The sequence below is a fragment of the Micropterus dolomieu genome, linkage group LG23 (genome assembly GCF_021292245.1).
Source record: "Micropterus dolomieu isolate WLL.071019.BEF.003 ecotype Adirondacks linkage group LG23, ASM2129224v1, whole genome shotgun sequence".
Taxonomy (NCBI): domain Eukaryota; kingdom Metazoa; phylum Chordata; class Actinopteri; order Centrarchiformes; family Centrarchidae; genus Micropterus; species Micropterus dolomieu.
The window spans coordinates 23,056,693-23,070,338 of record NC_060172.1 but is presented as its reverse complement, the minus strand read 5'-3'; the positions used below and the strand labels follow the sequence as shown (position 1 = coordinate 23,070,338).

Genomic DNA, 13,646 nt, shown 5'->3' with positions numbered 1-13,646 from the left:
GGGGGGGGGGGGGGGGGGAGTAGCCCGAGAGAGTAATCACCCGCGATCGGAAGGAGCTGGTGATGATCTTAGGCATGAAAGCAGGATTAGGGCGCAGGACAGCGAAGCTGCCGTCACCCTGGATCCGGAGAGCTCTTGGGCCGGGGGAACAGACAGCTGACAGTGGGCGGCCGCCCTGTGGATGATGGCAGGAAGCTCTCTGATGAGGCCGCCGATGGAAGGCATGGAAGTGGAGGCCCACAGTGGAATGGAAAGCTTGCCGGAGAAGGCTACCTCGGGGTCAGGGTCCCCCGCTTCGGAGTCGGCGATTGTCGGGGCCAGGGAAAACGGGGAGCCGCTGGGAGACCCGTGAATGGAAGAGGAGGAGTCGTACAACTCCGGCTGTTCTGGTAACAGCAGGCTGAGGGCTTCCACACCTCCTCCTGCTGAACGGTGAAATTATCCGCCCAACGCTGCCGCTCACTGGGGGTGAGGAGGGCACAGAATGGGCACTATCAAAGCAATCAAAGCTATCAAAGCAACCTGGCCGCGGGCCAGATATTGCTGGCGGGCCGGTTCTGGCCCGTGGGCCGCCTATTTCCGACCACTGCTGTAGAGTTTTATCAAGAGGGCTGAAAATACCTTGTTACACATTATATCACATTATTCTAACCAACACATCTGTTGCACATTTTAAAAAGACTATAACTCTACAGCAACGCTAGCCCCCATGGGTCTGCACAGCTGTGAGCTAAATGCTAACATCACTATGCTAACCACATCCCACGATGCTAACATGTTTCGCAGACCACGCTTACTAGGTTCACCATTTTGGCTTAAAGTACTAGCATGCTAACATATGCTAATTATACTAAACGCAAAGTACAGATGAGGTTGATCAGTTTTGCAGGTAGCCTGTTAACCGAAGTGTTGGATAAATGGAAATCCGAGCCATTTTAAACCAAAGATGTCAAACTCATGGTGACGCTTGAGGAAAAGGGACCACCAAACGAATTATAGATGTCAAAATAAATAACATAAATGTCAAAATGTACAAAATTTTGTTCCAATTCATACAGTAAATCTATATATTTTCACTCAGTCTCGACCTACTGGTGGTGTAGGAAAAGTCAGGATTCTTCCCCTGAGGACCATGAATGTCTGTGCAAAATTTAGCTGCGATCCTTTTAATAGTTGTTGAGATATTTTAGTCTGGACCAAAAACACTGCCATCTTTCCCAATGCAGGTACCTTAGCTTAATATTGTATTTCAGTGTTCTTTAATACATGCCCAAAATAGCTGTCTTTCAAATGACATCCATCAGGAATCGGCACTATCATGCTGCAATTAAAATATATGTAACATTATTTATTTGGCTTTCACAGTGAACCCTGGTCAAGGCAAATATTGGGTCACATTGGTCCTATAGTCTATATTCACGACCAGCTCATCATTCTGGTCTAGTTATTTCCCACGCATAAACACATATGTTGAGAATAATCCTGTGGTACGATACACCATCAAACATACAAATAAACAAATATACAAGTTACAAAGAAAATTGGCCGCCTGCTTTGACATACCATCACTATAGTTTTAGTCTGCAATATGTAAAGAACATTATTTAGTTTAATATAAATGAGCTGTGGTGTAATGTGAAAAGAACCTGTAGGCTTGTAGATCCGGTAAGACCAGTAAACCGTGCTCTGCACACAATGCAAAGGAGTGATCTAAAACCAACCAGCCAAACAAATAAACACTCCTTTAAATGTAGCACATGTACAAAGATTAGAATCTAATAAAGGTTTAAATGAGCTATTTTGCATGGAGTCGTCACTTACAGATCCTCAGCTGTAGCCATCGTACCTAGTTCTTTATATATTTAGTTTTTAAGCTAATTACCTAAACATAACAACTTCACATGGCCTCATGGCAAATTTACTCCTGATCACACCCTTAATTAACTCGTAATCTAAAAACTGGTAAATTACTTTAAAATTGATAGAACTGCGGATGCCTGAGGGTCAAACTGGGGAGAAACCCAGTACAGTAAGATGGCTCAGACGATGCCTTGAAAAAGATCTGTTGTCCAAGGGGAGAGTTGATCTGGGAGTGGATACCTGGGCACTGTAGCTCGCAATGGAGTACTACAATTGTGTACGGCTACTTCTGAGAATCAACACATCAGTCTGCAGCTCTATGTGGCATTTATTTCTGGTTTTTAACCATCCATCTGGTCCAGTCACTTTCCCTACCCGTATATAAAACTGTTAGATTTACAAACCATGACAGTTATCCAGATGCTAATTTGACAAATCAGCCAAATATCAGTAATAATAATGTTGGCTTGAACAGAGATGCACTCACTGGTTCACTCAAGAACAATGTAAATGTTTCGGACAATTTACCCAACAGCTGTACATACAAAGAGTACATACATACAGTACCTTACAGTCTTTTTATTACAATGTGCGCATACATAAAACCAATGTTTCCATGACGACCACCCTCAATGTAACAGTTTACTACACATTAAATATTCACACTGTAGGCATTTTCAGGTGTAATATGACAGGTATTGACATTTTAAATTTTAGTTTGTCTTCTTATTTGACTAAATACTTTTCACATTTCAAAGAAAATACCCTTCCCTTCAGGCACCCTTTAAAGGGTTACATACACTGTTGCAATGTTTACAACAAATACTAGTGAATGACGTGGCAGTTTGCTGCTAGCAGTACATGTTGTTGTTTGTATTTTGCTACCTGATGTGTCAGTGAAGAGACTTTTTTTCACAATGTTTTTAAGTACTTGACAAGAAAAAACTGAAATTTAAAATGTCCATGTACCGCTGTGCATTTGAGCCAATAATGTTCCACTGTGGACCTATCGGAATACCACAAAACACCTACTGAGCAAAACGTGGCACATATAGCCACTGAAACTCTCTCAGCTGAACCAATACTTTACCCAACATCTCCCTTTGATTTGCAAAATTTAAGTGATTAGCTAAAAGTCATTATGTTTATGTTCACAGCTGGTTCAGCTTGTGGTCATTTTGAGTGTAAATATTTAGGACAATAATTATCCTCCCACAAGTACATCAGGAATTGAACAAGAGCTTCTGCAAATAGATGAAAATGAGCAGTTAATGTTTATGTATGTATCTGCAAAATAACCATATGTATACTAAAAACACTTTTTGAACATGTCTTCAAACATTTGGCTTTTAGATGCTGTTCAACTTGGATTGCGACAAAAACATGAGACGACACATTCATCCTCTAAAATCAACAAGATCTGCCAGGCACGTTTGGTTTGGCAAGATGAATTAAAATATTTCTAACCTTTCCCTTGGTATTCTTCACCCAACTCATATACAGTATATTGAAAGAAAGACACATGGAGACATATTGAGAATGCGGATAGTGACAACAGCATTTGTCCTGCTGCCTTTGTAACAAGGTGGTTAAATAAAAAAAAAAAAAAAAGACAAGAACTAGTTAACTTAAACTTAATGGTTTATCGCGTACACTTGTATAAAGAGTACAAAGGCTTTTTTTTTTTTTTTTTTTTAAAAACAGGTCAGTCACTTTTTGAGATTGGACTGTGATGGATGAACATTTGCTAAATTGCACCTCAAAAGTGACCAAAGGTGATCATCAAACAAGCAACTTTAGAATCTACTAAATATATTCACTTTGGGGCCAGATTCACAAAACCTTCTGAAGATAAAATATGCTAAATGCTTAATGTAAGGAGAACCCAACATGCTTTAAAAACAGTAGTCATTTTGTGAGCTTCCCTTTAAAATAAAATAAATATATTGACGATGACAGGAATTGATTTATATATATTTTGGTGCATTTTCTGAATAGTTTGCAAATAGTTCAATACCATTACAAAAAATATAAATAAATATGGGACAGAATTTCATGAGACTTTGGCATCACCGTGACATATGCTAACAAGGTTTTGACCACCGACACCATTTAAAGATGATTGAACTTACATTTCCCTTTGTAAGGCTTTGTGTTTACCGTGAACATTTTTGTAGCCCAAAATATCTTTGACTGTGTCTGCATACAGTTTTATTCTCAGAACATCTTTGTGAATCTGGTACCTGCTGTTTAAATGTAAACATTAAAATTAAATTACTTGTTGATGCTTTAAGCTCTGGGTCTGAGGCACAACTTCATGGTACATTTCATGATGTGTGCGTATATGTGAGGGGCATGGGGAGTTAATATATAATAGACATCATGAGATGATGAAAAAAACTTTAGCTAACAGACTTCAGCTTGCTCCACGGGTGCGTGCCGCGCACCTCCACTGGTGGATTGTTATAAAACATGTGGTTGCACAATTCTTCCAGTGGGGGTTCAGGATCTGTGGTGGCAAACTGAGCAGCATCTTCAATTTCCTTCCTCACCTCCACATCAATCTCCTACAGACACAACACAGGTAAGACAGCCAATTATTCTGAAGTACTTTGCTGCCTGATAGTTACAGTACATCTGCATAACCAAGGAAAATAAAGTCATTCATACAGCTAGATACAGAACTGTATAGAGTAGGGTGATGAGACAGAAGCTAAAACCAGAGAGACTAGCACTCACTTGTGTTTAAACAATGCACTGCAGCTTTGTGTGCAAACTCTAAAACAATATCCCTCAAGAGGATTGCAGATTGGAGGTTTTTTAAGGTCTATATTTAAAAACATTTTAAATGCTAAATTATGTCACAAACTTGTTATATTCCCTAATAACAGCCATTGTATCCAAAGGCACTTGGTAATAAAGAATATTTGGATTAGGACAATACTCCTTTAGAAAACTCAAGACCAATTTTAAATCCAATTACCACTTACCTCGGGATAAGATAAATGTCTTTCCAGCAAGTGCTTTATTTGTAGACACGTTGTCATAAATGTTTTTAACTACATTTTTAGTACGCAGCTCACTTCCTCTCATAACATACAGTCCTGAATCAAAACTGACCACAAAACTAAATTTATTTCTATAATACTGTATTACTTGTGTTTTCTAGATGAATTACCAGGCGATGTTAGTGTGGTTGGCTGCATTCATGACCACCTCAGAATGTTTGGTTGATTATTTTGGTAATATGTGGTTTCAATGCCATTACCCGAAACACACTTTAATTCCAACTATTAAGGGAGTCATAACAATAAAATATAATAATAATAAAATATCTCTCCCTTCGCGTCTGTCTCAGTGCATTTTTGGAATTATTCAAATCAACTTCTTCAAGTCTTGTTGAAAGCCCATGGTGGGACACTTGGATTAATACATTTTAAAAATCTAAATAAAATTAAAAGAGGATTTAAAAATGCTAAAAGGTGATACAGAAATGTTAACTATTTCCGGAGACAACTTGCTGTAGAAGCATTTTTTCATTTTACATACTAAAAATAGTTTCTACCTTGAGCTCCTCCACGCTGGCCATGTTGTTGCTGAGCATGCGGTCCTTCAGCAGGGAGATAGGGTCACTCTTGCCGCGGACCTCCTGGATCTCCTCACGTGTGCGATAGCTGAAAGGGGAGAGATTGGTGCAGGGATGTTGTAGGTATGAACTAATATTTATGTTTTAGAGCAGACACCAAATTCAAGTGCAAGTACTGGAAAATCTTTATTACTAGCAATGAATTACTTTGTTAGTAATGCATTGCATATCTTTCACTAACAGCTATTAAAATAAGGTTAACTGATTTGGGGTCATTCTGTAAAACCAATCAATAGAACAAAATTTAAGTAACTTTGCTATGATTTGTTTACATTTCTCATGAGAAATTCCTCCTGCCTTATTTAAGCCAGGCATTTGTCTGCTAAAGCCAATAGCAATTTTAGTGTCTGCGTTAAGTCCATCCCTAGCATCCCCATCCCAAGGCCACTACAGCAGGAAGGAGAGTACATGAAGACTACTGTGGGACAGTGGTAGAAGCAAGGGGCAACAGCACAGCGAGGATAACATTTGTAGGTCAGATTATTATTAATACATACATCCAAATAATTAATAAAATCAATTAATTCATTAAAGTGTTTAAAGATTATCAAGAAATAGTTCAATTTATCAGTTACAGCAATAATTAATATCTAAATTCTATCTAATTAATGTAAATTAAACTTTACAAAAAGGTCAGGAGGTGACTGTGTACCTGATACCAGGATCACTCATACTGTGTCCATGATAGCGGTAGGTCTGAAGTTCCATGAGAATGGGACCCTGGTCAAAAGGTAGGACAAAAATGATTTAGCTGAGACAAACACACAACCACTTTATATAGTTCAATGTTTTCAACTGACCTTCCCAGATCGGCAGTGATCAGCTGCAAACTTGGTCGCTTCCCGAACACACAGAACATCCATCCCATCCACCTGGACACACAAACAATATCCCAAATTTCAGTGAACTACTGTGTGCCCCTTTCAGGAAATACATTATAGTAATTTATACTGAACTAATCATATGGACAGCAAAAGGATGTCATTACTAGGTGGATGAAATGAATGAGTGACTGGCTACTGTATATACAGGGTACTTCAGGTATTGTATATGGAAGTATGGAGTGGTACTAGCTTTGTATTATATTACATTGCATTCATTGGGCAGCAAAGCAATGTTAAGATGTTGTTATAACCACAGATATCTAGTTAGAATTTACAAATGAATTAATTTTATTGTATACTGTAAAACTTAATAACCCGGGCTTTTATTTGCTAAAATCACTGAATTGACCCTGTCTATATTTGGGACAGGTGTCCATATGGGACAGGCTTTTAATTCCTTTCGCACAAAACTGAAATAGGCTTCTATAAAACAGTTTATTTTTTTCAAACAGTATGAAATAATCAAATACGTTTCATTCATTTGATCTAGCTCCCAGAGACAGCTTATGATTTTGAAGGCAGCAACTTAACCAAAACAACAACAGGGTGCAGGATTAGAAAAGTGTGGCAGATGTTAACTGACAGAGAGCAATAACTTCACATGACAGGATTCATAACTTGGATTAATTTTTATGAAAAGCTGTTTTGATTCTTTTGATCAGTGGACCCTTACTGAGTAAATTTATTAAATTATTAAGGAATGGACAAATTCGGACTTAACAAGCTTCAAATGTAATGGGAGTCAGCACTTTTTTTCTCCTTTTCATTTCCATGCCGGTTACACCGGTAAATATATATATGAATTAGACTTTGGGGGTTGTTTTTTCTGTTAAATTAACTTAACGACTGAATTGTGGAGAATCTAATGGATTTAATGATGCGTAGCATGGTCAATATCTCAGCATGTCCATACATTTAAACATTAATATTCCTATTAAAGATCTAAGCAGCTTAGAAGCGGCTAAAGCGGGTGACCTGGTAGGGTTTAAGAAGTTTTATACATCCAAAGAACTTAACATAAAAACCAGACCAGGCGTTTAATAGAGGCGTGCGTTTATTCGTCAATGTTGTTATGTGTTCCCACACCAGGCCAGTAAACGGGGGTAGGCGGTCAGTGATAACTATTTGGGACTCTGCTATTAATTGAAGTTTTACGGTAGTCAGTTTTATCAGTGGGGGACAGAGTGGGTTTAAATACGTGAGTAAGAACAGTACCCGGAGACCAGGGATGTAGTCTCCTCTCTTGAAGTAGTCTGTGCTGGCTGCAGCTCGCTCCACTGATGTGCCCATGCCATACCGGTTGTTCTCACAGATGAAGATGGCGGGCAGCTTCCACAGTGCTGCCATATTGTAGGTTTCAAAAATCTGACCCTATGAAATAAAAAGGATTATTTTTAAATGTGGTACAATGATATGACAATGTTAGCTTACATTTGAATTATACAGCAAAGTGCATATCATTTTCAGTCTGTTTAAATAGACAGGTTAGAAAAGGTCTTATTTTGTCTTAGTTTCATTTTTTGGGGACTATTTTCCCTTCTTACAGCAAACTTGTGTGTATTGAGCAGCCTAGGTTAGCTCAGTTACATGATGTCTATAAGATCAGCAGCAGCTAAGACTCAAAAGTAGAGAAACAGACTATTAAAACTTATCCAACAACACATGGGTGGTCTAACTCAACTTCAGTATAATGCATTTATTAATAAGGTTTACAGGCACCCATGATGACATACACAGTGCTTCCACAAGATGCTTTTTGCACTTTTAAGAAACTTGCAACTGTTAATGTAGGGGCAGCATGGTGGCCAGGTTAAAATCTGCTCGGTTGGATTCAAGCTGATCCCTGCAACCCTGAACAAGATTATCAAGTTAGAAACTGGAGGAACGGATGAATGACGTAATGTAGTAGTAAACTTTAGAATGATTATCCCCTACTTTTGCTATTGATCCCATTAAGTTATCAAACAAAGCTACACTAAAATGTAGTAATATGTGCCATACCTGGTTGGCAGCACCGTCTCCATAGAGGCTGACACACAGCTCGTTGTTGCCCAGATATTTGCAGGCCAGAGCCACACCAGCACCCAGGGGAACCTGAGGGGAATACAGATATATGTGGGGGTTACATCACATCAATATTAATGTGTGAAAGTGATAGTTTAAATTACATTACAAGAAGCTGCTTCATCAAACAGTCTTATGTTGATGCAGGTATATCAGGACAAAGTTTCTAATCCTTCCATAGAAATTGATCAAAACAACAAACATACAGAACAACAACATATGGATACACTTTTTAAATTAATAGTTTTTTTTATAAAACAAAGCCAATATTCTCTTTTATGTAATTTGACTGTATGTGGTAATCTGACACCCATTACTACCTTTGAGTAGTGATTCCATATTACAGGTTGATGCTAAGTGAGGAAATTAAGTTTTAGCTCCCTTTTCTCCATATCAAATTTTCTTGCCCTGAAAGGTAAGTCCAGCCAAAGTCTGCTAACTTCCTGTGGCAAATAATTATGATTCTGTCCACTTCTGCGTCAGTCATTAGACTGAAATGGTCTCCAGAGTTCAATGGCAACTCGTGGCATTGAACTTGGCAAAACACAGTATCAAGATTTTTACCAATGTCACCTTCCTTTATTTCCACAATATCAGTAAACACTATGAAACCAGATCCACTAATTAACCTGTATTCAGGCACAATAACTATCGCAGTTACATCAAACTGACAGCATACTGGCAGGACATGTATAGTAGATACATGTTTACAGTACACCCACAACATGTGAATCAGTAAGTTCCAATCTCATTATGGCTTCTTTCTAAAACAGCTGAAAAGAGATATCTGAAGCATGAGTTCAGAGAGCCCGGGGCACAAAGAAAATAGATAATAAATTGACCAATTTGTCTTCAAATACCCTGCTACACTTCAGTCATGTACCTGAGCTCCGACAATTCCATTTCCTCCATAGAAGTTTTTACAGTACATGTGCATTGAGCCTCCTTTGCCCTTTGCAATACCTCCTCTTCTGCCTGTGAATTAAAAACAAGAACATGCAGGAGATGAAAGAGCTGAGGTGAAAGAAAAACAGAAGAACAATTTGCATCATGCAGCTGAAAATGTCACAATGTCTTAGCATCGCAGATTCACCGGTGAGCTCCGCCATGATTTCCTTCACAGTCCCTCCTCTGGTGTAAGTGTAGCCGTGGGCGCGGTACGCAGTGATCAGGTGGTCTGTCAAATTAATTCCCGCCTCAATACCAACGGCACAGGCCTCCTACAAAGAGAACAATTTGACATGATATCTGGATGTGCATACATATGTGGATCTTTTAAATATTACTACTTACTGAGCAGCTGTAAGGTAATATGTAATATCTGGTTGTGTTTTAGGGTAGGCTTTACTTTAATGCCAATTAATATCCTTTCCATTGTAGCAAACATAATTACTATATCACTGAAGTGAAACTGTCCCTACATGTTTAGTAAAAAATTATGGTGCTCTCAACCTGGCCGTCATATAAGTGGCAGAATCCTCTGATGATCTTCTGCTTATACAGCTGATCTGCCTTCAGCTCCATACGCCTTATGGTCTGCATGGTGCGGTAGTACTGCAGACCCTCATCCCGAGTCATAACCACCTGAGTGGCTGGGGCTTCATCCAACTTGTGAACGTCACATTTCTAGAGGGAAGAAAATACCCATAGCAACACCAACTGCCAAGTGCATTGATCACTCTTGCAGAAAATGGCAGTGTTTGAAGCTTACCTTTATTTCAAAGGAGGCCTGGGTTGTGAAGTCAGCATATGTACGCGCTGACATGACCACTGCAACTCCCTGCCATGGGAGAAAAAGAAATTAAAAAAATAAAAACGACAGACACAAAAGCTTTCACATCTGCTATTGTATGAAATGTTTTAATACTAGAGACAATAAGTTTCAGTATCTTCTTATTACCCACTTAATTTAAACATGTTTTCTACAAAACACTTTTGTCCATTAAACAAAACATAATCATGCTCATTTATGAAATGTGGTCTAAAAACAAATCAGGAACTACCTGGCTGATAGTAAGTAAACAAGATTATGAGTTGGACCAAACATTTGATGGCAGCTTTCAGTACTTACAGTTTTAGATACTCAATTTGGTTAATATCTAAAATCTGCTGCTATTTATTGACACATAATGCTGATCTGACCAGCAGGACAGAAATAAACATTGCTTCTGACAGAGCACGTGCAAAGATATTGGTAAAATAATCTCCTAAAATATAACAGATATCCATATACTGCCCCAGTGCCATGTTAGACAACATACTGTGTTACACAAGTTTCACAGCACATTACCCCAGCCCAAATAACAACAATAAGAATGATGTGAAATAATAATAATATTGTAAAGAAACCTGCCTAATGAAGTTTTTTTCTTGAGTGTAGCTGAACATACACTGGGCAATAAACACCATTTGTATTAATCATTAGTGTTCGACTAGTGTGGGTTTTTCCATTGGCAGATGTCAATATTTAGAGAGCAGGGTGAGTGATGGCCGATGCAGAGTACAATCTAATATGAATGGTTATCTTAGCCAGTAACATGTTGTTTTAGATGGAATATTTATTAATTAATGAAATACAAAAATTACTTGGGTTGTGCTGTAGACTTCGAAGCGTCAGAAATGATGTCATTGAACTGCATTATTCTCTAGGGTATAACAATATATTTAACGCTAGACAATGTAATGGTTTTGAGATTGAGATAATTTGCTGTCATCAGAATGAGAAACAGCTTTACTGCCATGTAGTTTTTACACGTATAAGGAATTTGGTTTGATAAGCGCCAGACTTAAACACACACATTATATATATATATATACACACATCTCTGCAGAATGGACAAGATGTACAAGTTATAACAAAATAAAATAGGCTAGATCATCCCAAAATGCCAGATATCGGCCTACCAATATCACTATTCATTATTGTGATAAATCTGAATACAGATAATTCAAATGCATTTAACCATTCCACAGTTTGTTGGTACATCTCAGGAAATCCTCAAAGACCTCCTAGCTAGTGTTGATAGTTAACATTAGAGCTAACGTCTTGGGAAAAGATGTAAAAAGGTACATAACGCTGACAGAACTAGTTTTTGTAAGTAAAAGTCTATATATGGAGTGGTATCTCATTCACTAAAGCAGGAAAATGACAAGCTGCTTCCATTTTTCCATCTCTTGGCAGAATTAAGTAACTAATCTTTAAGCAACTTACTAACTTAATGCTAGCTGTCATAAACAGCTGTGAAAACAGGCCCTGACTCTGAAACAAATACTTAAAATGTACATGACTGGGTCTTTACTTACCAAAACACTGAAGCTATCATCAAGAGTTTAGATGTACGTGCAGACTAGCTGTGTTAGCCCAACAAGCTACCATCTTTCGGCCTTAACTTACAAGGTCAGCACAGCGATGACAGTCTTGTTTTGGGTGAACCCCGCAGGTTTCAGAGACTGAAATGCGGTGTTTGGTGAAGACCGCTCATAGTTTGAAATGTGTGTACTTACATTTCTCTGAGCGCCCGCTCTCAGCACGTTAGAGATATTGGTCAGCATCTTCCTCAGCTAGCTCACCACAATCCCGACACGGCACTGCTCCGTCCTTCTGCCAGGGTCTGTCCTTCCGGCTGCGCTTGCTCTTCTTCTTCTTCTTCTTCTTCTTCTTCTTCTTCTTCTCTGGCTTAAATAACGGCAGCAAATACGCTACTGCCCCCACTGCTCCTCTGGTCTGTCTGCGACAACACATGCATGAAAGAATCCCATTTTGAATAAAGTAAACACATAAATAATGTGGGTTTTTTGGTATTATTATTATTGTTGTTGTTGTTGTTGTTGTTGTTGTTGTTGTTAAATACCTGAGACTCCCTGACAGTCAGTTAGAATTGAAGAAGCCTCTTCCAGGAGAGATGAGACAACTTCAAGTAATTTGCTTATGTTATGTGGGCAGTGCACTAACAAATATCTTTTTTGATTTGCCAAACAATATGTTGTATGTATACATGTTGTGCTACATTGTGACTTTACTTCTGTTTGGGTTCAGATAGAGCAGGATCTATCCCTGTAAGACCTCTTATGAACAGAGTGTTAAAAAATGAGAATACACAATAACGTTAATCCTAATAGCTTGGATTTAGCAGTGATAGTGCTGCACACAAAAAAACTACTGTCAACACCAATCACAAATAGATATGTAATAGAGCATATGAAAATCCCTTACATTTACCATGTTTTACAGCTGGAGTCTTTGGAATCCCGAACAGATGTGTGACAATTTGAAAACATGTTTCACAATGTAATCTTTTTTGAGCTGACCTTGAGAACACACCTGCTTGCTTAATGTTATGGCAGAAAATTGTGTCCTCTTACATTTAATCTTTTATGTATGTTCTTTTACTATTATTACTATTATTATTATTATTATTTATTGTGTTTTATCCTTAACCTTTCCTCTCCTATACTTCTTATGTTAGTCTGTCCACATTTACTAGGGTTTAGGTCAGAGCTGTGAGATTGTTTTATTGTTTTCCTCTCTTGTTGTTCCTCTCCTCTCATGGAATGTTCATTCAAGGCCGAGAGAGGATCTCTGTTCCCCAAAACATAGAAACCTAGACTGTGTAAATGATGATGCATCCCTTTGCTCGGGGCCAGACGTTAGTGACTGTCTTAGGAGACAGAACCTCTGGTCCAGCTGATTTGTGTTGTAGTACTTCTCTGTTTATTCTCTATTGTTAAATAAATTCTTCAAAGACAATGGTTTGTTGTAACTCAATTATTTGCTCAGCCCCTCACCAGGAATATAATTTCCACGACACTTAATATTGACACTTGTCAAATTTAGTTTTAAGGCTTTACCTCGGATTCAATTGGTGCTAGTGTTGTAGTACTTGAGACTGGTCCTTTTTGATGGTCTTGTACTCGGTCTTGTCTCGGTCTCGGACATTGAGGACTTGGGATTTTATTTCAAGACCAGTCAAAACCATAACTTTGGGAATATCAATAAATTGCTATTGCGTTGTCTGATTTGTTAACATCCTAACTTTGATTGGAAGTAAAACATATTGCTTCAAATGCAACCAATAACGCTAATTAATGACTGTCACCCCTCCCTGCTTGGGTTGATTTTAGCTCTTAGTGTTTGTATGTGGGTGTTTTAATAGGAATGTGGATCTTTCATATCAATTTGAGAACTACCTATG

General features: G+C 38.3%; 1 protein-coding gene across 1 annotated transcript; it reads right to left on the bottom strand.

Annotated features, from left to right (window-relative positions):
• Positions 1 to 2,424: 2,424 nt before the first annotated feature.
• On the bottom strand, positions 2,425 to 12,093 carry pdha1a (pyruvate dehydrogenase E1 subunit alpha 1a). Its single transcript, XM_046040061.1, has 11 exons — positions 11,959 to 12,093; positions 10,166 to 10,234; positions 9,907 to 10,080; positions 9,548 to 9,674; positions 9,338 to 9,429; positions 8,392 to 8,484; positions 7,606 to 7,761; positions 6,307 to 6,378; positions 6,159 to 6,226; positions 5,426 to 5,534; positions 2,425 to 4,427 (listed from the first exon to the last, which is right to left on the bottom strand). Exons 1-11 carry the CDS (start codon positions 12,004 to 12,006, stop codon positions 4,263 to 4,265), a joined length of 1,173 nt encoding a protein of 390 aa, XP_045896017.1. The 5' UTR covers positions 12,007 to 12,093; the 3' UTR covers positions 2,425 to 4,262.
• Positions 12,094 to 13,646: the final 1,553 nt, after the last annotated feature.

Coding starts and splice junctions, on each gene's coding strand:
- pdha1a (XM_046040061.1), bottom strand. CDS start 12,006: ATGCTGACCAATATCTCTAACGTGCTGAGAGCGGGCGCTCAGAGAAAT. Junction 9,430..9,547: donor AATCATGGCGGAGCTCACCG/GTGAATCTGCGA, acceptor TTTAATTCACAG/GCAGAAGAGGAGGTATTGCA. Junction 8,485..9,337: donor ATGGAATTGTCGGAGCTCAG/GTACATGACTGA, acceptor TATTCCCCTCAG/GTTCCCCTGGGTGCTGGTGT.